The following is a 24,998-nucleotide window of genomic DNA, read 5'->3' on the forward strand; positions in this document are numbered from 1 at the left end:
AAATGAAGGTAATTCAGAAAATACAATAAACATTTTTTGCTTATTCTCATAATACTGAGCAGCACATCTCCACAGTTAACGTTAGGCTTGGGCGGTTTCACAGTATTGCCGTGCACCAGGGTATTTAGAAACCCAGCCAGCATGATTTTCAATAGAAATACAGATGCTCATCTTTCTATTACACTAATACTGAGAGGCTGAATGAGGATGTATTGCACCAAAGGTCAGTCTCTACTCATGGAAAAGGCAGCTGAGCTAAGAAGCGACTGCCAGTGGTAGGGATAACATTACAGGACTGTACACAGCCGGCCAGCAAGAGCAGAGAGTCTGCAGGGGAAAATGACCATATTTTCACATCTAACTTGGCGCATTAAGGGGTTATTGTGACCAAAGCAGAGCTGGTGATGGTTGGAACAGTGGACTAAATAAATAAATAAAGGGCTAACAAAAAATTGCTTCTGTCCAGCTTGAATGAAGTATGACTCATGGTGAGCAACAACAAGCATCAACAAGCCAATTGAGCTTGGACTGGTGATTGGATTCAAAAGGTGTAGGGTTAATATATACCGTTCTCTGCATTGTGACGGTCCTCTGACCTTTTTTATCTATTGTGTTCTGTTTCTTTCATGCAGCAGGTAGGCTACCTCGTGGGCAGAGTGATTGTCCCTGTCAGGATCATCTGGGCCTGGTGGCCTCAGACTGTAAAACCCTTTCACTCTGACTGACACGCTTTCTTCCCTCAACGCACTGTTTGTTAGTTTCTCACTTTCAACACCCCACAGTACACGCAGCACCCATGCAGACACCACTGATTCTACTGATGAACACATGTCATTGTTACTTTGGTTTGTTTTTGTGTTTCCTGTGTTTAAAATTATTCTTTTTATGCAAATAAATTATTCATTGTTTTGCCTTCAGACTGCGTCTCCCTCTTTTTTGTCATGGCTCTCGAGCCAGGTCATGACAAACTGGGGGCTCGTCCGTCCTTTGGCCCGTTTTTGTGGATATATATTTTTAGTATGTGTTATGTGACTGTTTGTTTGTGACTGTTTGGATGCAATTTGTTCCACTGATTGGCTTGTGAGTAGCGCATTTTGACACGGGTCCAAATTTGTGAATGCAGTGGTCATCATAGCAGACGTCACATGGTTTTGAAAGGGTTTCCCTTGGGATTCCTGAGAGTGTGCATTTGTTATTAAGATGACCAGTGGAACATAGCAATTCTGGGGGGTGTGGGGGGGGTTGTGGCGCCACATACTTACACCATCATATATCATATACCCTGGTGAAATGCCAGGAAGGTATTAAGATATGAAAAAACAGGAACCGATCAAGCCTTGTTAATGGGCCTGTGGTAACGCACCTGACTGAAATGGCTCTCATATTCCAGCTGGCTGGAAGACAAAGCTGGCACACAAAGTCAGCAGTCAGAGGATTAAAACGTTAACACACTCAATCAAATCAAAATTATTGTCATTTTATTTTAATAAATTCATCATCCAACACCTACAACCCTACCCACATGTTCTTTGTTTAACCCAGAACTGAACCTGGAAATGAAATTAAGACAAAATACCACTTTTGAATCAACTTTTTCTCAGGCCAACTGCCGGGTAAAAGCAGGTACCCGACCCAATGTAGATGGGAACAACAATTTTTGAAACTGGTCCAGTATTGAGCTTAAGCCCTGCAGCCGGCAGCCGTGAAACAAGCTACAATGTAAGTACTCAGAACATATGCACCGTTAATGTACATCCACTACAAGTGCTTGTTTTTGCCACAACAAGCTCAGACTGTTCTTCTGAATGTCTGACAAAATTATGGAAAGTATCCCTACAAGGATACACCTCTTTGTTAGAGAGTTAGATTCTTTTGGCTTAGCTACAAACAGCCCCGTAATCACCATTGCCAAACCCACCAGACTCCATTTAAATAAACAATGATGTCATCCTTGTAAGACAGACATCATTCAAAGTCGACAGAAACAAAAACTCACAAAAAAACATCTAAGTTCATCTTTTCACAATCACTAACTTTATTTTGGTCAAAATAAACCCTAAATAACCTTAATATTAATAATAATTAAATAAATAAACTTGTGTTCACAGAGTAAGATGTGAAAATATGCTGCCTGTACACACTGTTTTCCCTCGCTGATTCTCTGATGTCTGACTTCCCTTTCACTCCTCTTACAGTATTTTCTCATCTAACTGGGTGAATTAAGGGTTTAATTCAACCAAACCAGCGTTGTTGATTGGTGGACCAGTGGAAAGACAAACCAAGACAGTGTGTGTGTGTGTGTGTGTGTGTCTGCTGGTGGAATTGCAAGTGTGTCAATGTATTTTTCTTGTCAATGCGTGCACACAGTCCCTGCATATTCAACACGACAGCCTGATAATTTCCACATAAACTTCCACCCAAACGTGGATCCTTCCAAACATCCACAAGCCCTTGAATGACTACATCAAGTGTCTGTGGGTGTGTGTGTCCATATGTCACATTAAACATGCACTTAGCACACTTCGATTCTGGCATGCCTCAAATGAAGCCCGATGCATCTCATAGACAAAACGGCCTTATTTACGCACGGCGGCGTGAATGAGGTTTTGCGCTCCATCACGGTTCGCATTTAACTGGGGAAGATTTTCCACCAGGCGTAAATCGATGAAGCATCATCATCCATCACTAGTCAATCTGTGACTGAGTGCAGACTGTGGGCCAGAGGTCTAAACAGTGAGTAACATGCAGCACACACAGCTATCAGAGCTCTGTGACAGGCTCGTACTCCGCAGCTCTCAGAACATTTGTTTGCCACTGCATTTTATAAAAGGTAAACTTACTGAGTATTTATTCATATCTCGCACTGCAGTGTAATTTTTATTCTGTTTGATCTGTCTCATTCTATTTTAGCTTATTTATACGTTAACACTTCCTTTTTAAAATCATATTAGGTGTATCTTTTTATGTTGCCTTGTGTTCTTCTCTTAAAATCTCAATGTCTTATGTAAAGCCCTCAAATTGCCTTGTTGTTGAAAGGCGCTATACAAATGAACTTGCCTCGCCATGACAAGATCACACTTGGTTCAATAATGCATGTGTTGCCATGTATTTTTTTCTCCTCTTTTGTTTTTGTTGCCTCTTCTTTTTTTGATGAGACTGTATGAGTCTGTGTATGTTACTCATTGCTGCATACATATTGATGTAAAGCACACTGGGTTTACTTGTGATAAACTGTGTTTTATAAATAAAACTGCCTTGCCTACTGTTTGCAGAGAGTTTTTATTGAATATTTTTGATTATATCTGGAGCAGGCAGTCATTGAGATGAAACTAAGAGGTTTTTATTAAAGGAATTCTTCACCTACAAAATGGTCATTTGTATCAAAACCTTACTATTTAAAACACAACTGAAATTGAAACTTATCTATGTTCTCTTCACAGCCAGACTCAGATACTTACTTGTTTGAGTTTGTAAATGGCTGTTTTGATATAGTTTTGCTGTTGTTAAATGCAGTCCCCAGCGAAACAATAATCAATATGTTTGTTGTTTTTTCCGTAGAGGCATTTAAGAAAAACAATTTTCACAAATTTAAGGTAACAAGGCATGACTACCTGATTTACAAGGAGTCATTTTGTGGGTGAAGTGCTCCTTTAATAGGTGAAATGCAAGAAAATAGCTGGGCGAGGTGACCCTTCCACCAAGGAGCTCAACTACATTTTAAAATTCAACTGTATGGCATTCAGGGCTGCCCCCTAATAGTCAGCCAAACAAGTCACCCAGAAAGGTCATTAGTCGGCAAGATTTCATTGGTTGCCAAGTTGCAGGAAAAAAAATTCAACATGAAACTCTATTAGGAGCTGCATCTTGTCAAAGGAAATCTATATGACTGGACCATGTGGGAATTTATTTTGAAAGGACAGACACAGGAAGTGGCCACGCTCAGCAGTCAGACAGGAGTCAGGTTAATTTCCAGGGCTGGTACCTGCGGTTATTCCACAGGCTAGTTAATAACATGTCGGGCAGGAAATCCAAAGTGTGGGATCATTTTGAGAAGGTGAAGGACGAACCCAAGGTGATATGTAAACTCATCTTCATTGGTCGACTACAAACCTGACGTATCATCTGAAACATGGAAGTAGCTACATGCCCATTAGCCCACAGCGTCATTAACAGGCGGCTCGCTCAGTGTGTGACGTGCACTTGTAGATAAAATATAGGCCTATATTAATGAAGGTTCATTAGTACGGTTTTGTATTTCTCTGTAATGTAGCACAGTGTTAACAATGTTACTGATACTATTCTTTCTCACACCTTCAACTCAAACCATTGTGTTGCCCCGCCCAAAATATATCATTTAATAATTAAATTAATATTGTAAACATGTGGACGACTTGTCGACTAATGGCCCTAAATGACGACTATTGGTCGAGGAGGACCATTTTTAGTCAGGATTAAATTGCATTATATAATTCTTAATTTATCGATGAGATGTTTCGATATTCAATTCTTCACAATAATATAGCAATAAACAACTGCTTTCACTGAAGTACAAGTAGCAGCACCACTATGGAAAATATATTACAGTGCAAGTAAAAGTCCTGCAGGTTTGTCAGTTAAAATAAAGTGCAAGGACCTGAAAACCGTATTTAAGAACTATAATGAGTAAATGTACTTTGATCTTGTCTCTGGGTTTTTCTTCATGTACTTCATTTATTTAATATTTCCTACACAAAACCTATGACACCTTAATCATGACAGAGAGCCTGTTCACACCTGGTATTAACATGCGTTACAGTGATCTGAACACAGGTGGACAGCCAAGACACATCGCTATTCACACCTGTTTATCATGCATCTCCAGCTCACCACTTGTGTTCAGATTTTGTTATTGCCTGCAGCACTTATGCTAGGAGGTCACAGGGCCACATGCACAGTTATTATTGCATCAACACTTCTGCTAGCTGCTTGTTAGCATGCTTGCCAGTCATGTTAGCAGGTGTGTCGATACAGCTGAAGATACCGCTGTCAGCAGAAGCCAACATGTCTCCTTCCACTGGGCAAAACAATGGACCATCACGCAACACTTCATGTAACACGTCATAAATCCGCAAACTGTAGAGCGTTAGCACACCATCACCTTGATGACGTCGTCTTTTAGCATTTACACTGCATAAGATATGTGGTCAAATGCGTTCCAGACCTACAAGTGGTTTGACTGATGGGATCACAATACATCTTGGTGGTCTGTTATAATTGTATTAAGCACTGTCCACTTGTGATTGATCACCTGAGACGCATGTTAAAACCAGGTATAAACACGCACTTTAAGTATGTACAGCAGAATCATCCAGCAGTCACGGACGTTTGCATGTGAAATGAAGAAACCCCCACCTCAGTATAAAGCAGTCAATGAATTAACTGTGATCCCATCTGGAAAAGGAGCAGAAAGGAGACTTCTGCTATGTGGCATTTGAAGGATATTGGTTAAGCAGTGCTCAGATACTGTTATTTACACTGGGGGGAGACTGTCTGGATGATGGTGGGATTGTCTGTTTTGGGTGACATTTCAATGGGGTCACAGAGGTGAGGTGTCTATGAGCACACACAGCCAGTCAGAATGTGTATATGTTTGCCTGTGTGTACATGTGTGTGATTCATCTGTGTGTGTGTGTGTGTGTGGGAGGTCAGGGCCTGAGCAGGTGGGGAGCCCAGAGGCTTGAGGCTCATCCCGGCAGTGATTGGGTTTTGGAGTAGGCCGTGCTCTTCAGTCAGTGCCAATTAGCCTGCTGCCACCTTGTGACATTCAAAAGACAGCAGCGGCAATCGGAACAGTCCATGTTCGCACACGATATGCGCACACAAAAACACAAAGACACTCAGATGTGGCTTAGAGGTGGTAAAACCACTCTGTGTGAAAGCAGACTGGACTTTTTTCCAGTTATCGCTGACTGTTTAATCTCATCCAAAACCAACAATTAATTGATTCTGCTAACAAGTACCACCTGTGAAGTCAAGGCTTGATATGACTTATTGCTCCGTGCCACAGAGCTCAATTAATGTCCTAAAATCTATTAAAAACACTTCAATGAACCACACACACACGAGGAATGCTCTGGCTTTCATTATGGTGAAAATGGGCGCTGTAGTTTATGTTGAGTCAATCCCACATACATCATCCTGGTGCTCTGAATATGCACCAGAAAACTAAATGTTTAATAATCCACAGCTGAAAATAGTCCCCAGCAACTGCACATTTTAGTCCAGTTTGAGTAACGTCTGCTTTAAACTTCGGTGTCCAGCTGTTTCAGGAGATTACTGACCCTTTTATAAAATGGAAACTGCTCTGTTTTTATAATTATCTTCAGTATGAAGTAATGGGCTTGGAGCTGAATGTGACACACAGTCCAGGAAGTCAGGCAGTACTGAATGACGGACTGTGTGTGATTTGTTGGAAATAAAAATACAGCAAATCATCAGCCTGTGCATGTTATGCCTTAGAAGACTTTGCAGCGTTACTACATGCAAGACTAAAATTACATTCCTTTTAAAATTATTTCCATCTGGCTCCTGGTAGAAAACATTACGCCAATATTACACCAAACTCCCTTCGAGAAATACGACCTACCAACAATTCCTTATGTGTCCACAAAAACACATAACTCCAGAAACACAAGACAGAAGGCGTCACATGTCGACAGTATTCTTGTCAAATTGACATCAATATTATCCATAAAAATAAATTGTATTTACGTATAAACCTAGTTTGAATTTTGTCACCTCAGCAACCAGCCCACATTGGTTAGCTATACTATATTAGTGGGAGGAGACTGTGGGAATGAGAGGAAAGCCATTTCAAAATTTGAGATTTGTCATTAAAATAAGTGCTGGTTGGTGGTACACATAACTGCTGAATTAAACACAGACTCTTGTTCACTCGACAGCTCCACCAATTTCTCCTCCTTTTCCACAGTTCATACGAAGAGAGTCTTGCCCACATTCTTGCGCCTCCTTGGAGTCCCCTCCATGTTAACTGTCTACCCAGTTTGCTGGTTCTTGTTTGGTGCTGAAGAGAGAACAGCTATTGGTTGCCAACAATATTCACGTCACTGAACTTCACTACTTGCATGAGTCAAAACTAAAAAGTTACGATAATATACAATACACATTTGATTTTATCAGAACGTCAAGACCAGAAACAGACTGACTTGAGAAAGCTCAGATTGACGGTGTGTCTCAAATCACATACTTCCGTTAGTACATTTATATGTAGTATACTATGTGCACTATGTACTCATTGGCGTAGTGCGCAAATTTCGACAGGGTAGTGTTGTCTCAAACCAAACACGGCCATTGTGCACTCACCGGAAATGACGAAAGCAAATTAGCTAGTTAGCAAACTAGCATTAGCATTCGCGTTATCGTTCGCGGTACCAAATCATTACAGACCGCTAAATTAACCCAATAAACATACTGCTGGCTTATACCCGACAACAGTACAGTGGTGCTTAGTGCAAAAAACACATGTATTTGTACAATGCAGCGACGTTCACGGTCGCACAGTCCTCGGCCGCTATTTCCAGTTTGAAAAGTGGCCCCTCCTCTTCCGCTACGTAGCCAAGATGGCGACCATTGAGGGCGAGAAGTGTCTATAGTTCCACACTCAACTTCTTGACCATTTTGAGCGCACCATCTGGGTACTCATAGTCCACTGCATTTTTCCATACTTCTCAGTGTGAATGCACTTATGCACTCAAAATAGTAAGTGTAAGTACAGAAGAGCGCGATTTGAGACACAGCATGAGTTTTATAACCACCTTGCCCCAAACGATTGAGATCACGGGAGCGTGCACCAACATAGAAGTAAAACTGTGTAAGGTCATCATAAGTTGTCAATGCTGTGAACATCACAAAAACAATTCCATTCACCCCTTTTGTTTCGTTGTGGGGGCAGAAATCTTAGGGACATATGTCTCAAAACATCGCTAGTAGGGTTGGGTACCATTGACATTTGAATGGATAGTGGTACCAGTTACACTGCCTGGTAACTGGTTACTGGTAGCCAACAGTCCTTTTTTCTGTACTTTACTGTCTCTGTAATAACAAAAATGTAATCTTTGAAAAGCTGCAGGGGTGACGTAGTAGACTAAAAAGCAATTCTGCTAATCTGCTCTTTTCTATTTACACATAAAGCTAATCTTCTGTGTCTGTTTATGTATGTGTGTGTGTGTGTGTGTGTGTGTGTGTGTGTGTGAGTGTGTGTGTGTGTGTGTGTGTATGTGCTTTTCTAGCAGTGACTAGCTATTACTAAAATGATACAGAAAGTAAAATAGGCCAGACGCTGAAATAATCGCAGCAGATCAGCTCTGCAGCAATAGCGTTGGTACACTTTCAAGCCGATGGAGTGGCCTGCAGTGCTCTGCAGCTGGCTTCCAGGTGTTGGGGCACTTCACGGCACTTCCACCTCTCGTGTAAACCTGACTTTCTAACCCAGATGCGCTTTCAAGTAGGTGTTTGGCACAGATGGATTTAACATGAGTCAGTAGTTGGTAGTACAGATGAAATTCAGTTGATACCTTTAAAAGAACTGAGGTCAGTACCAAGGCCTAATGGCTTGACATGACGTAAAAATGCTTAGTTGTAATTTGGGTGAACCAACCCTTTAATGTTCATGTTGTTATCAAACTGTCTAACACTATCTATCTAAATGTGGTACATAGAAATCATAACGCAAGTAATGTGCAGCGGCCCTGATAAACTGAGTTGGTAAAATAACACTATCTAGGATACGCTTTCTATCAAAATAAAATCCTGTGCATGCTTTGTCTCTTTCCATTTCCTCGATTTTACAGGATATCATTTTGTATTTCACATTTCCCATATGGATGCAACACAAAACACCCGAGCAGCCCTTCTTTTTGAGCAATCCTGACGGAGACTTTCTAAAGTAGGGCATTTCAGAACCAGACAACAATGGGAAATGTCTCTCTGTCTGCAGTCCTCTACAATGCTGAGATGAATAATGGTATTATCTCAACACGTTGAACTATACTGATTGTTCAATTTAGAGACAATCACACAGTCTGTCACTTCTCCACTGCTCGCCCCTCTGTCTAATTCCGTCCTAAACACACGCATGCATGTAGCAAAATAGGCCTTCAGGCTGACTGCACCGGGAGGATAGGACGGAGAAATAACTGGGCTCTTTTTTTCTGTTGGAGAACTTGGCACTCAAACACACACAGACATGCACCTGCACACATACACACACAGACTTACACAAAGGCAGGGCTAGTATCCCCCTGAGTTTTCCCTACTGCTGCTTCTATGAAAAATTTACACAGAAGTGATCTCATCGGCTATTTTAGGCCCATCTCTGACCTAGGAATGTTTTAAAGAGCTAGTATCTGTCTCTGCTTTTTGTGATGTTTGTCATTACGTCTGACAAGACCCCAAAAAACATTTTTGTGTGGGCATGGGTGTGTGTAAATAAAAACCTATGTTCCTGCAAGCCTCTATGTGATTCTGCTTTATGATATCTCTGCTGTGTTCAATACACAAAACTGCATCTAAGTCGGACTTCTCATCTCATCTCGCCGGCACAAAGCTCATCTAGAATTGAAAGCAGCCGATTTCACTCATCTTTCTGTACATCTCCTTGCAGCCACCAAGTAGTGTACCTATTATATGAAGACACTCTCTCAATCTGCAGGATCCTCTGTGTTTTGGCAAGACACTTTCTTTCATTTTCCACACAGGACACAAACACAATCATGTAGTAAGTAAGTTACAGAGACACACATAAAATCAATTGCTTTTGAGAGAACTCCATCAGCAAACTGAGTCAATTTCAGGTTTCACTGTGCGGTCTCTGATGCAAACACTCACCACAAACACTGCCATCCAATTTCATAGCGAGAGTCGGGCTGCTCTCGAGATGAATAGGTGTGGGTCTGAAGTGTTGATGTTGGAGGCACAAGTCTGTCTGCTTGTACTTAGTTTCACACTGGTAATGGGATGGGTTGCTCTATGCTTATTTCTACAACAATGAATTGCTTGAAATGTTTGGGACCTTGGATATTACACGTGATAACGATGGAACAAAAAGCAACTGAGCTGGAAAGAAGTCTATTAGAATGCTGAATGGTAAAGCAATTTTAATGTGCGAGCGGAACAAAAATCTAGCCTTGACTCAGGACCAATTAAAGTGGAAACAGTAAAGTTTTTGCTTTAAGTTATCTTTATGAAGATAATGTTGACTGCACAATTTCATGTCTCTGGAGTTAATCTGTGTTAAGATTGGGTTCCTATAATCAGTAGGTGATTTGAGTGGGGAAGCCATCCCGTGTTAGCCAAATGACTAAAATGCATCCTCCTTTTTAACCAGCCATCCCTCTCCATCCCACGAGTCTCCAGATGCCATCGTATTTGGACCCAGACCTATCTCAAATAAGCATTTCTATTCTAACCAGCGTGGCATTTGTAGCACTGTGTTAGTGACCAGACAACCATTGCACATGTTAAATCATCTCACATGATGCTACTCAGACAATGAAACCTAGACAGCGAAAGAAAGCAAAAAGGAGACAGCGAAAACAAAAGTTTTCAATCAAACAATGGACAGAACCTCATGTCCTTTTCCCACCAAAATTAAGGGGTGTATATGAGTTTTTTAAAGGAGGAAAAAACCATTAAAAATAAGCGATAAGCTGCTTTCCCATTGCCAGTAGACTAGAGCTGTGTACGCGGACCTTTGATTTGTTATTTGCTCAACCTCATGGTGTAGCATGATCATCTAATCATTATCAGCTGTGTGACAAAGGTGTGGCCCATATAACAAATCAGTGTACCTGCATCTCAGTATGATTATTGGTCTTGACGACGGCCCAAAGGCCGAAACATCATCATCATCAAAATAAAAGAAATGCATATGGTGCCAGTTTGTGCGACACTTCTTTTCTATAATGACGCCACAAACAGGCCAGTAAACAGTGGAAAGCTGCATGGAGGCCATAGAAAATGTTAATGTTTCTTACTTATTCAGTCTCTCTTCCAAACTTGGTGCCAACTAAATTTGGAACCATGTGTGAGCGCTGCTTAGATGGAGACAGACGGTATTTTATGGCGGACGATCATTGCATTGCGCCAACATTATAAAGTTGCTATGGTGTACGTTTTAGCAGTTGCCTATTTTCATATCCAGCAGACACAGAGAGCATTACCTTCCATTTGGAAGTCGTGTTTCTGGACACATGATAAATGTAGGTCCAATATTCCCTCCTTCAAGCTCTGCTTTCAGATCCACCAACTCCTGAGGGAAATATCTAGCTCTTCAGCTGCTTAATGATCCCTTATGTTCACCAGCTAGTTGCTGTGTTGTACAGTAGAAGTGTACAGTCGGTTTAACAGAGGGTTTTCACTTTAAACCGTTGCCTGCTGAAAGTGGAAAATGTGTTGATGAAAGTGGTGAAAGTGAACTGAAGCGAACAATGAGCTGAGAGATAATAAAGCAATAATGAACTGTCGGTATTGATTAGTGCAGCTTTAAAATAAAAGCAACAACACTGCAATGCGAAAAAACAAAACTGCATTACAATCAAAATACCTGCATTCAAAAAATGGAAAAAAAATTAGATTATCAGCAAAATTGACTTAAGTGGCAAAAGCAAAAGCACACATGTGGGATTGCTCCTGTTTTTAAGCGTTAAATCATTATATGTATTTTATTATACAAATAAGCAACAGTTTCAAGGTGTTGGTTGAGGTGTCGCTAATTTTCAACCACTTATACCCTCGGAAAATCAAGGCATTTTCTCACAGATGTTTTGTCTGTAAAATCTTAATCTGCAAAGTAATTAGTGGAGCTGTCAAATGAATGTAATTCAGTAAAAACATTGCATCTGAAGAAGATCTGCTATGCAGTAGAGTACGCTATATATAGTAAATTTAAATTAGCATGACATAGAAAAAACTACAAGTGCCTCAGAGTCGTGCTTTAGCACTGTGCTTGGGTAAATGTTAATTACTTTCCACCACTGTCTAAATGATGTGTTCAGAGAGACCATTATTTAACACTGTTATGGTAAATGGGGCCAGCATTTTGCCATTTGATCAAAACCTACAACCAACAGCATAATTTCCCATTAATTTAACACAGATAGTATCTTCAATTATGCAGATTCCCTGAGACCGTCTAATTACCTGGACAACTGCGCATATCTGTAAATACATGTGAGGGCTGCAGAAGCTGTGAACTGCTACTCTTTCATTTAGCACCCCGGTTACAATAACAAAACGCTCTGCAGCTCAACTGACACTTAAACCTCATCTTGATGAAGGTGACAGAAAATATATTACAGGGTGTGTGTGTGTGTGTGTGTGTGTGGAGTGTAGATAAAAAAATAAAAAAAACAGGCCAAGGCATGTACTCACAAACAGATGCCCTAAAAACTGCACACACACATACACAACGCAGGAGGAAGATCAAGAAGGCTGTATATTGACAAGGCAGCTGTCAAGGTCATATGCAGACGAATCTGAATAACTTTGATGCCATGTTTGCTCATTAATACCAGAGATGCAGAGGGTAGCAGCTATGACACAATGTTTACTACATATTTTACTGCAGGATAGCATTGGAGATGATAGTTATCATTTTTTAACGATGCATCTGGTAGAATTCAGTAAAGATGTGATGGGAGGAATTCGGCTGGAGCACCGTCAATTTAGTGTGTGAACGTTTGAACTCTGTGCAGGTTTTTCAGAGCTTCGCTATAAACGTGAAATGACCTGCTCAATGAGGTATAGCGCATGTTTTTCAATCATGTAATGTGGGACATTTTAAAGGCTATCAAGTGAAACATTGTTTCTATAAGAGAGCAGTGCTGATATAATCAATCACATTTGGTTTCACTTTAAAGTGCAACATGGGGGAGATCAGAGTCCTGCACCGGGTCAGGTAACCCCCCAGAAGCTGTGTAATAGGTCAAAATACAGGTACGGGCACAGGTAAAAATGAACTACATGCCGGCTGGCAGCTGATGAGAACAAAAATATATCTTTTCATTTTCAGAATAAAGCCGTTAAACAGAAAATCCCGCACACTGCTCTTGCTCAGCATCACAATTTCAAGTGTTACAAATAAATTGTGAAGCTGAGCAAGAGCAGTGTGCGGGATTTTCTGTTCAAGGACTGAAGCAATATTTTCCAATGCACCTGCATCTGAGACAGTTGGATTTTTCGGAATAAGTAAAAAAGATGTGCAGTATTTGTGTAATATTTTGACATCTAAATCACCTTTCCTTTCCCTTTCCTTTTATTTTAAACGTCAGTGACGCAAGTTGAACCTTTGACCCCATCTCCACATTTGTCATCGACTTGGAGGACTCCAGAGATGACACTTTGCAGCCCACGGATGAGGTTACAGCCTACAGTGAGCTCAAGAAACCCAAGGTGGATCCTTCTGAGGTTTTATGGCGGTGGAAGGAGCATGCTAAAATGTTTTCTAACCTGGCAGTGATTGTGCAGAATGTGTTCGCCATCCCAGCATCGAGTGCAACGAGTGAAAGAGACTTTTCCTCTGTAATGTAGCCTTTATGTGTTTAATCACACGTGCGAGTCGGGCCACGGGACTTTTACTAATGGGTGCAGGCAGATGTGGCTTTGACTTAGACGTAATGATAGGTAACGGCTGCTTTTGGTACTGAGCTTTACGGGTATGGGTGGGTGGGGGTTTTCAAAAATGGACCTGTGCAGGACTCTGCTGAAGATATCTGGGCCTTACACTTTGGCGACATTGAAGACGCAACAGATACACACCTTTCGTAAAGCAGATGTGCCTTGGAACGTATCTTTTTGCTCACTACACCTGCAGCACACATACAGGGTAGGATTGTGTGAGTAACAAGAAAAACAAGACAGTGAGATTCCGTTGGGATTGTGTGGGATTGCTCTTTAGTTTTGGAGCCAGCGCTGGGAAACTTGAACTTTTTCATCAAGTTTGTGTACTATGGATGAGTCAACATTCATACTACACAGCCTATAGTAAGCTTTGTAAGTGATAAAGTTACTAAGCAACCACCAGCTGGTACTGGCAAAATAAATGTCGACAGGAGGATCAAGACCCCATAAGTGGGGGCCCTGTTTGATACTTAATTACTTGTCAAAGATAATTATAAATTGATGGGAAATATTGATTTAAAATTAAGATATGTTATCAACTTGTTGTTGCCGTTATTATTAAGTCATTTTGTGTATATTGGTACTTTAATTTAAAAATATATAGACACTTTAAGAGCCATTTCTGTGTAACAGGGCTGTGTACACTTCGTGTAAGAAAAGAGAACTGGCCTATTTTTACATTTGTAGAATGGATTTTTTCGGCTAAAATGCACCACTTACGTGTTGCACAGTCACACATGAGCGAATGCAGGTGAGTGACAACCACCTGCAGGGGCGATTTTCATGCTGAATGTTGGCAGTGCCGAGTATGACGCACATGGAAGACAGCTTGCTAGCTAATGTTAGCTAACTTGACAATAAATAAAACCAGGAAATATGATGTCATTGGTACATTTTCCATTTTCTTACATTCCACGGCTGTCTCCTAACTCACTGCCAGCCAGGCAGCATCTCTTACGTGGGGCAGTTTGTATGTTTCATTGCCAATATCATTCAATATCAGCAGGTGTGTCTTCACCACACATACGTCTTTGCTAAGTGTTGAGACTGAGACTTTGCCAGTCAAAGGTCACCAAAGCTGAACTCCACGCAATGCAATGATGCGATTTGCTTGCCACCGAAAGCAAAAGTTTTATTCGGCACTTTACTCATATCGAATGGAAGTAAATGGGGTGAGTATTCGCTAATGCTAATTTCGTGCATGTGTAACCCTGCCTTTAGAGTGGAAGAGTAGTGTTGCAGCAGCCACTCTGTGTACAGTCCGCATCCGTTGTTTTCTATGTAGCCACAGCGTTATTGGCAATAAGTAGTGAATGACCTCAGTGATGATAGATGCCATGAGAGTAATCACTCCCCTAGCAGGGTGACACTAAGTACATGCAAAGACGAAGGCCTTGAGCATGTTTCTATATTATACACTGATCAACTGACTGAGAGGACAAACATTAGTCTCTCAAAAAGCGTTCTGAAAAGCAGTTACTGTGTGTCGTGGACACACATAATGAGGGGATTACAGTTTGCCATCACAAAAGGATTATGCGATAAATGCATGAATTCAACAAAGTGTTTTCATGGGTATTTAGAAAATGTCTACATTTACAATTCACTGTGTGTGTATTTCTGTTTTTAACACTCAGTTGTTTCATTTAAAATTCAGTCACACTAACAAAAGTAGGCCAAATATAAAAACACAGCACTACAGTGACAATTACGTTTTTTGGAGGGAATTCTTTTAGGTGTCAGATCAGCAGAGTAATGTGACATGTTCATTAAAATAAAAATCCAAGAACAAAGAAATATAACTAAAAGTGTATTGTGCTGGATTATCCAACCCGGGCCTGAAGCAAGTCTGTGGAAGTTCTTTATATTGTTCCAGAATGAAAAGAAGAAAACACTTAAGTCTGAAAGGTGGAAAATAAGCCATCACATCTCTTCCTATGCTTACTGTGAGATGACCCCGGCAGGAGGAAAAGAAACAACGAAAATGGTATAAATATTTAAAAGAAATCGCTTGTATTATTGTTTAAGGTTGGGGCAAGGTGTTGTTTGTGCTTATATGGGCATGGCTAAAGGAAATAAACTCATTATATATACAGATACATATGTTACACATGTACACCGTGGTTTTTCAAGGTCAAACATGTTTTTCTACTTGTCTGTAATGATTTTGTGATGGAGGCATATGTGCCTGCTGCTGTCATGCTGAAGATATGTGTAATATCTCTGAGCTCATTTCATAAAAGTGAATCAAACCAGGCTGAGACCAAGCAGGCAGAGCACCATGACAACTGTAAAATCTTCAGTGTAAAAATAACACTGAAAAATAACATCCATGGTCTCCTAAAAGGCAAAGAACAGATTTCTCTTATGACCCCTTTGATGCGGCATGGGCACAATCACAAAAAAACACCACATATCCACTCAGGGAGGGCAAATAAACTTGAGCTAAAAGTCACGGTTTGTTATTCAGAGCCATGCTGTACCTTCACAGTAGGCATTATCATCCCGCAGTGGGCGGAAGCCATCCTTACAAACACAGCAGTCTCCTGCCTCCAGGTTCACACAGTCGGAGTGCTCCACGCAGCCGTGGCCCTCTGAGCAGAAGTCATGACCTGCAGGAGGCACCGAGAGGAAAAGGTTGAGACCCAGAGGAGAGAAGAGGAGAGGAGTGATGGACGTATACAGGGCTGGTGGAAAGGTTATGTCACAGTATCACAGTCTTTTCTCTGAGCAGCCACACTGCGGCTTTTTCCCGGCGTATTAGGACAAAATGACACTAATTTGATGTATTTCATTCTGAAGTGTCTGACTTAATGATCTTAAAGAAGAATTTCACTGCTGGGAAGTTGTTTTTTTAATAAAACTAGACTGCCTATACAGTTGACAGACGCAAATACTTTTAAATTGGTGCTTTATGACAAGAGGAAACAGAAGAAAAAGGCTGTGGCATTTGCTTTTGCTCAAGAGGTAGAAAACGTACAACTACCAGAATGCACTGCACTGCACCAGACCAGTAAACGCTCCCACTGGTAGTTGTCGGATGCCAGCTTGGGGCGTTTTCCACAGCAAATAATGGTGGGTGGCTCGTAACAAACAATCTCCAATTACATTTAAACAGTGCACTAAAATATGTTTCTTAAGACATTTAGGTGAAAAATGGGCAACGCAGTAATGGAATCTTGGTTCATATTTGATCAACCCTGCTTAGTTTTACTGTCTGATCTGAGTTTGATCTACATTTGAGGGGGGTGGGGGCAGGTGTCTGTCTTGATCCACTTGTACGCTCTTTGTGTCTATAATGGCAGGCATGCAAAAATGTGGATGTACAAATGTAGTTCAAGCAACAGCCAGAGAACCATTACGACAGTTCATTTACACATCCAAATTGGCAAAGACTCCCTTTAAACGGGACCTATTATGCTCATTTTCAGGTTTATACTTGTATTTTGGGTTTCTACTAGAAAATGTTTGCATGCTCAAAAAACACTTTATTTTCCTCACACTGGCTGTGTTGGAACACCTGTATTCACCCTCTCTCTGAGATACTCCATTTTAGCGCCTGTCTCTTTGAGCCCTCCCAAGAAAAAACCCAGTCTGCCCTGACTGGTCAGCGTTTCCAGATCTTCCATATCTGCACTCTCGCTCTTGTCTTCTTTGTACTATCATTACAGCCTGGCGAATACTGTGGAGCCATAAAGCCGCACTTTCAACCATAAAAAAATTACCAAATGAAAATCTTCACAGCCAGATATTTTCCAGCTGTTAGGCTTATATGATCTGAAACTGGGAGAAACCAAGATAACATTTTTTCCTGACATTAGCGTGTAGCTACATGTGGCAGTGTACTTGCAGCCAGGTGATGACTGTAACAGTAAACAGCACCACTTTGTGCTGTGAAAAAAAAATCCCCAATAAAAACTTCTAAACAAAAATCTTCACAGCTGGACTAACAACATCAGCAACACAAGATTCATGTTTCCCTGATGTTAGCATGTAGCTACATGTAGCAGTGTATAGTTTGGGCTACATAAACACTTGCAGTAGTGTGCCTGGAGCAGATTACCATATAAAGAATTCACAAACTGGCGTCAGCTTGTCTCAAAAGTAGAAATAAACCTTGAAAACAGAGGATTCAGAATGGTCTGAAGCCTGAGGATTTCCTCACAGGGATTACTTTTAAATACTTTCACCTTAAAATTTTAACCTGGAAATCCAGATGCCCCACCCCTAGCAAATTCTAATTTGCACTCCACGGGGATATGGCCCCAACGAGCAGCGCCATCACCATCAGATCAGTCTATGTGACAGAGGCGGGCTCTGGGCGGGCGTAACATGATGAGGACAGTGCTGCGCCGTAGGAGTCGAAAAGTAAACAGCCAAGATGGCAGCTGCCGAAGGACCGCGTCCATTCAATTTAGCTTTGGAAGAAACGCTAAGCCAACCACACTTATCTTTTTCCTTGAGAGAGGAACAGAAGACTGCCCTAGAAGCCTTCGCTTTCAGGAAGGACGTTTTTGCCGGTTTGCCGACAGGATACGGTAAAAGCATAATATATCAGTTAGCCCCACTGTTCGGCAAACAAATGGGGCTTAGTGCAATGAATACGTCACCTTGTTTTTTGCTCTGATTGGCCATTGTGCTATCCAATTACGTGTGGCGGCATTTGAAATGCCCCAGTTAGTGCTGCCCCTTGGGTAGGAAGGGTGTATTGGTGAGGGCCTGGCTCAAAATCTTTCTAGATTTGAATCTGGATTTCCAGGCTATTAAAATTTGAAACTTTGCCACATTTAAAAATGAACATCCGACATTTTAACATTATATACAGTATATAACAAGGAATAAGGAATGCATAATAGGTCCCTTTAAGAGAAATAAATCATAAGAATACTGGATAAAAATACGAGTAATAACAGGAACAAGTTTTAGTCCATTCCCAACAAATCACAGATGCTTTGTATTATTGCATATTTTTTCAATGATCTGCTACTTTACAGGCCACTGACTTAAGTTTTTGCCACAAAACCTGTAAAATGAGAAAATAACTTCTATGTTTAAGGAATAATCATATTCCAACATAAAAACATAATATAAAAAGGCATAACATTAATGTTATATAGGAAGATGTTTCTGTCATACCTCTGCAGACTTTGCAGCACCTGTCATTCAAAGTGATCTGCTCCGACTCTGCACAGTTGAGCTGGGGACAAGGCTCACTGGGGACAACTCGATGCATGGTCCTGTCCTGTGACGGGCAGAGAAACAATCCTCATGAGCCACCTCTCAGGTCCACTCTGCCCCCCTTCATTTGCTAAGGACCTGGATGTAATTATAAAGGTAATTATTCATCTATTGTGTTTCCTCTTTCACTCTCCCACTCTGTCTGCCCCCCCTGTGTGTTCATTACAAACCAATTACTCATTGGTCAATAGCAGTTTTTTCCCAAACTACTTCTAGGATGGAAATAAAAGCTGTCTTCTTCTCTCCTCCTGCTATCCTCAATGAGTTACATCATGATTCATGATGCATCTTTATTATACAAACAGTGAATCAATCTTCTGGATTATCCCTGCATGTGTGTTTAGTCAGAGTGTAAAACCTGATTAGGGGGTTCCTTTTCCCAGCATGCCTTTGGCAGGTCTCTCTAATGATCTCATCTGTGTCCCTCTGACTGATGCTAATTTAAAGTCATTAACACTAAACGCAGTTGGACAAAGACAATAGGCTTCTTCCCTCTGTTGGTAGTGCACAAATATTTTACTTAAGGATAATCTTAAAGCCACTCGGTCTACAGATCCATAAGGTGTCATGACCTCAACTTGTGCTTGGGGCGGCTGTGGCTCAGGCTGGGTATCCGTACTTGACACCTTTAAGATATCGACTGAATACGTAGTACCAAGTAGTATTGAAACTTCTCCAGTCAAATGATAGCTGCATTTGATCCTTTCTGTACTCACATCCAGACAAAAATGTTTGTTGTATGGTTTTGTTTGCAGCTAAATCACTGCAAGCATTCAATTCAATGTGATGTATGATTGGCTCACTACCACATAAGCTACAACCCATACAGTCTGTGGTCGGGTGAAGTCAAGTGTGGTGTATTTGATGGAGTTGCAGTACAGTTAGCTAATAAATGTTTAAATAATTCAAAATGTATTCCTGTAAGAATCATTTTGATGGGGAGAAGCGGTGGTGGCAAAAAAAAGGGTATCAAATCCTGGTATTGTGACTTTTTAAATGATAACGAACCCTAGTTGTGGCTCAGGAGGTGTAACTGCTCCACTAATTGGAAGATCGGCAGTTCGATCCCTGGCTCCTCCAGTCTGCATGTTTCAGTGCCCATGCTGATCCCCAAATTGCTCCTGATGGCTCTGCAGTATGGTATCCTCCGCCACCAAATTATGAATGTGTGTGTGGATGACTGAACATGGCATGTACTGTCAAACAGCTTTGAGTGGTTGCAGGACTATAAACCGCTATACATATGCAATGCCATTTACCATCTCCATATGGTACACAGAGTATGCTCGCATGAAATTCTGGACCAACTTCCCCTAAAAGTCCCCAAACAACTTTCCAAACAAGCTGCACCGTCTACTTCTTGCCACCCACCACCCGAAACTTGCACCCCCTCCTGCAGCCAGCAGGCAGACAGAAGATCAGAGGCGTGACAAGCAGCTGTCAGGGGAAGCCTGCAGGAGTCTGCAGCAGTGGGGCTGACTGACAGCACTCCCCGTCCCCATTTCTTTGATCTGCCTGGGACTGCCAGTCAGTTAGCTGGGACTACAGATGGGCCAGGTGTGGGCAAGCAAGCCAGACAGCTGTCTGAAACTGCAGATTCTAATGGAGCTTTACAGAATTCATGGAGGAGCCGGTTGATACGATTGAGTTGGGTGATTAAAAACTTCAAATCACTTTTCTGTGATTGATTGGGCCTGCCTGGCATAATGTCATCAAGTGAATTACTCCCAAAAGTGAGCGACCCACCCATCTGGTGCGCCAGGCAGACAAAAGCAAATACTCTGAATAATTGGGAAATGACTGTCATTTGGGACCACTGTGGTATCTGATGATTGGTTCTGAAGAATGGCTGTGGCATTCTGTGATTGACAGGTACACTGTTCTGCTCTGCAAATGTAAACTTAATTAGAGGGATCTGCCCAATTTCTTTACATGACAAAGAAAACGCTGACAAGCCAGATCAATGATATTCAGCTGAAGTGGACGATCTCGCATGCTGGCTCATCGAGGCTTCATTTATCCTCTCAGGTTGGGCCAAGGTAACTGTGGAGTGAGTATTTAGTGAGCTGTCATGCGCTGCTACATGGAAATGATCAGAGCTGAAGTGCTTGGTTACATGAGTTATTGTGGTGTCTCTTCCTGCAGGAGATTGATAAAATCATTTTGAATAAGTATGTGAAAGTGCGCGCTTTCTCTCTCTAGGCGTACTGTATGTGTGAGCGCTGACATGACTTACCCTGCATTCAAATAGCAGGCACCTGCCAGAGGAGTCGCGCACAGCCTTCTGATCCCCCTCCACCAGCTCTCTCCCACCAAACAAGCAGACAGCTGGTAGGAGACACAGAAACATCATCAGCGTATGCGCAGATAAACACACAGACGCATCAAAGATAAACATACACATAAAATAACACATTTCATTCATATCATAGATTGTTTTGTTCTGTCTTAAGGCATGTGAATGCAATACATGAAATAACCCCTCCAAGAATGTTGTGATGGAATACATTTAAAATGCATGTTGCTGTCAGAAGCTTAAAGGAATACTTCATGCACAAATAATCATTTGTATATCAGTCAATCATCAACATGTGACATGTTGAACTTGTGGAGAACTTACAGAAACTCCTACAGTAAAATAATAGTACTACAAATAATAACTTTATTTACATAGCCCCTTAAAGAAAAGAGTTTACAAAGCGCTTTAACGCACAAAGCAAAGCATAAGCAAGATACCTCAAGGGCAATATAACAATAGAAAGCCAAACAGTAATGCAGAACTAAACCAAGACAAAATTAATGTAAAATTAGACACGAGATAAGATGTAAAAACATATCAGAGAGAAGACAGATGATAATGAGAAAAAAAGATTAAAAATATTAAAAAATTAACAAAAATAAACACAATAAAAAGAATAAAAGCAATAATAATAATAATGAGAATCAAGAGAGAATAAAAAGACATCACATAAAAGCAAGTCTATAAAAATGGGTTGTGAGAATTGATTTAAAGGAGGTCACTGATTCCGCAAACCTCATCTCCTCAGGCAAGTTGTTCCAAAGCCGAGGGGCCCTGATGGCGACGCAGTCACCTTTAGATTTAAGCCACAACTTTGGAACAGCCAGAAGGGCCCCACCTGAGAATCTAAGGCTGCGAACTGGGTCATATGGGGTCAACATTTTAATAACGCAGCCTTGGGCCAGATCCAGACGTGCTTTAAAAGGGATCAGTAAAATCTTAAAATCAAAAAGTCTCAGTCATCTAGTCGTATGGTCAGTACTTACCAGACATGGTTATTATTTAAAACACTTTCACATACAAGGAAAGCGTAACATTTGAACTCTGCTCGTAGCTTCCACTGAGCAGAGTTCAAATGTACACATTCGCCCAGGCGCGCTGCTCGTATGTGTTTGAGACTGTTTATGCTGAATTGTTTTAAATAGCAACGTTTTTGCGAAAATGCATGTTTCATGTTTGGGAAGTACTGAGCATATGAATGGATAAATGAGACTTAGATTATACTGCAGGGGATGTGTGAGGGTTTGTAAATGGATGTTTTGATATAGTTTTGTCAAATGCTGCCTCCTTTGACTCCAATTCCTTGCAAAGTTTCTACTTTTTTGGAGGGATTCTTTATTCACCGTGGAGGCATGCGAGAAAAACAGAAGCAAATTCAAAGTAACACAGGGCGAGTGACTGATATACAAATGATCATTTTGTGGGTGAAGCATTGCTTTAAGATTTATATATGTTATGTGATTTAAATCTGTTGTTGAAGAAATTCTCAGTTTAATTCGATATAGTTTTATTGTTTTTTGTTCACAACAAAAAAAAGATTGTCTTGTCTATGAAATGTAAAAAAATATGACAAATACATCATGTCTCCAGATTCCAATGTGAGATCTTTGTATTAATTTACAAAACAACAGCAAATTACTTGATTTATTACCCAATTAATAGATTCATAATCAATTCTATTTTGTCAAGCGATTTAATAAGCAACTTCTCAAATAAATTACACACATTTTCATCCCACCGTCCCCCCCAAATATATTCATACTTAACCCAAATCTCCTCCTCTTTGTGATCACTGTCGGACCAGCAGGGGTCTTATCTAACAGGACTGTTTTACATGTATGATACAATCTGTCCTTGTTATTTACAGCTTCTTAAAAGTCCTCAGGTAAATGGACTCAAACCAAATCAAGCATATCAAACCCAATTAAGCAACTAAGGAAGTAATGAAATAATTAACATGTGGAGAGAGAGAGAGCGCTCCTCGCTGCAGCACTGAGGAGAATCCGTTTCATATAATTCCAGGGTGGGAGGGGTGCAAAAATAATCACATGGGCAGGACGTCTGTGTTTGATGAGCGGCTGGGGTCAGACAGATTCAGACTGATATGAGGAAGAGAAATGATTGACACCGCAGGTCAGGCCCTATCACAAAGCGGTGTATCATGAAAGCAGAGGACTTCTGAAACAGCCATTTGACGTTCTACTTGACAGACCATCAAAAAAAAAACCCAGAAAAAAAAACCACAGACTCAGAACTCCTCCCTGCAAGGCCTTGTGCTGCCAGATAAGGCTTTAATTTGGAGAGCGAATCATGTCTTTGTAGTGAGGAAACTTGCGGCACTCTTCTCTCCCAAAGCCGGAGCATGCGTAATTAGCTGTGTGTTTGTCTACCTCGTTGAGATAAGTGAGCACAGGGGTGTTGAGTTTAAGGGGATTACCAGCTACGTGTTTATATTTGTGTAACGCAGCAGCAGGTTCGGAGTCATATTTTAAAACCCCTGTGCTGCAGCCGCGACCCATGGGTCAGTGGGAATGATGCCGACGCAAGCTGATTAGAATCGAAGACTAATGGTTTCTTGCTGATAAAGACTTAAATCTTGTCTATTATTTGCTTTGCAAGGGAAGCAGGAGAGCAACGGCAGCAGTGTGTGGGAGTGTGTGGTGAGAAAGTTATCGAGTGAAGTAAGCTTGCACAAGATGTGCAGCGGGAGCTACTAGGAAATATACATGCATAAAGCGTACTGTAATTTTCTGTCATTCATATGCTCTGTAACTGTCGCAGGTGACAACGCTCTTATTAATACTGAATTAAGCTAATTAATTCCTTTGTTCTATACATTAACAAGCAGCTCTGTCGGGCCTCTTAAAAGCAAATCCATTACGTTTCTTTAAGTTTCATTTGGGTTAATACCAGAAGAATAATGGGGTGAAGAAAGCTAATATCCTCTAAAATCCATTTTTATTGAGAGGGGAATTGAGAGAATATGAGATGCAGAGTGCTGCGGTGAGGAGGCTAATAAGAGTTCATTGCTGAACTCAGAGGCTTGTGTAAAAAAAAAACAGATCCTCTATGTAGATATGTGATGAAACAGAATTATTTATCCAGCAAGAACACACGAAGGCTCAAAAGTTAAAAAATGGTCACTTAAGACGACACTATCGCCACTTAGAGCGCGCATCATCTCCGGTATTAAACATTTCTACGCACGTCTACACTTTTCTCCCAGCCCCAACATGTCTGCCATAAATAGGAACTACTTTACATCACATGCAGCGATCCCAAGATTTACTGGCTCATGTCTGTGTGACTGGTGGCCATCTGTGTTTTGAAGCCAGCTAGTGAATAATTGATTGGTCCATGTATATGCAAAAGGATGGACTCATCTCAAGAGGCATGTTAGGAGGTAGCTTAGCAACACAGCAGAGGCCTGGTCAATTGTCAGGCAGCCCTTGTGGAGGCGTGATGTGTGCTCTAAATCTGGTGGTGGTGGTGGTGGTTGTTTTGCTGTTGTGTGTGCGCGTGTTTGTGCTGCAATTGTGTCCATGATTGTATGAGTGTAGGAGGGTGACGAGGTTAAGGGTACTCCACTCACGCTGGCACTCCTTGCAGCAGGCACCCTTTACGTAGGCAGGCGCTGTGCCCGACGGGCACTGAGGGGGAGGGCAGGAGATGGCCTCACATTGCACCGTGCCATTCTGGTGAAGAGAGAGAAACACAACACGCTGTTTAAAGAGTGACTACTACAGGCAGACAGATACTGGATATTTCAGGCTGATATTGATGT

At 41.2% G+C, this 24,998-nt stretch overlaps 1 protein-coding gene across 1 annotated transcript in view; it reads right to left on the minus strand.

Moving 5' to 3' along the window:
• The window catches only part of nell2a (neural EGFL like 2a), a 126,088-nt gene that overhangs the window by 72,827 nt on the left and 28,263 nt on the right, over positions 1–24,998 (minus strand). The window contains exons 9-12 of the mRNA XM_050074007.1: positions 24,807–24,909; positions 21,152–21,243; positions 18,814–18,919; positions 16,161–16,289 (exon numbers count right to left, since the gene is read on the minus strand). Coding sequence (XP_049929964.1) covers positions 16,161–16,289; positions 18,814–18,919; positions 21,152–21,243; positions 24,807–24,909 — 430 coding nt within the window. The remainder of the gene's footprint in view (positions 1–16,160; positions 16,290–18,813; positions 18,920–21,151; positions 21,244–24,806; positions 24,910–24,998) is intronic.

The sequence above is a fragment of the Epinephelus moara genome, chromosome 20 (assembly GCF_006386435.1).
Source record: "Epinephelus moara isolate mb chromosome 20, YSFRI_EMoa_1.0, whole genome shotgun sequence".
Taxonomy (NCBI): Eukaryota; Metazoa; Chordata; class Actinopteri; order Perciformes; family Serranidae; genus Epinephelus; species Epinephelus moara.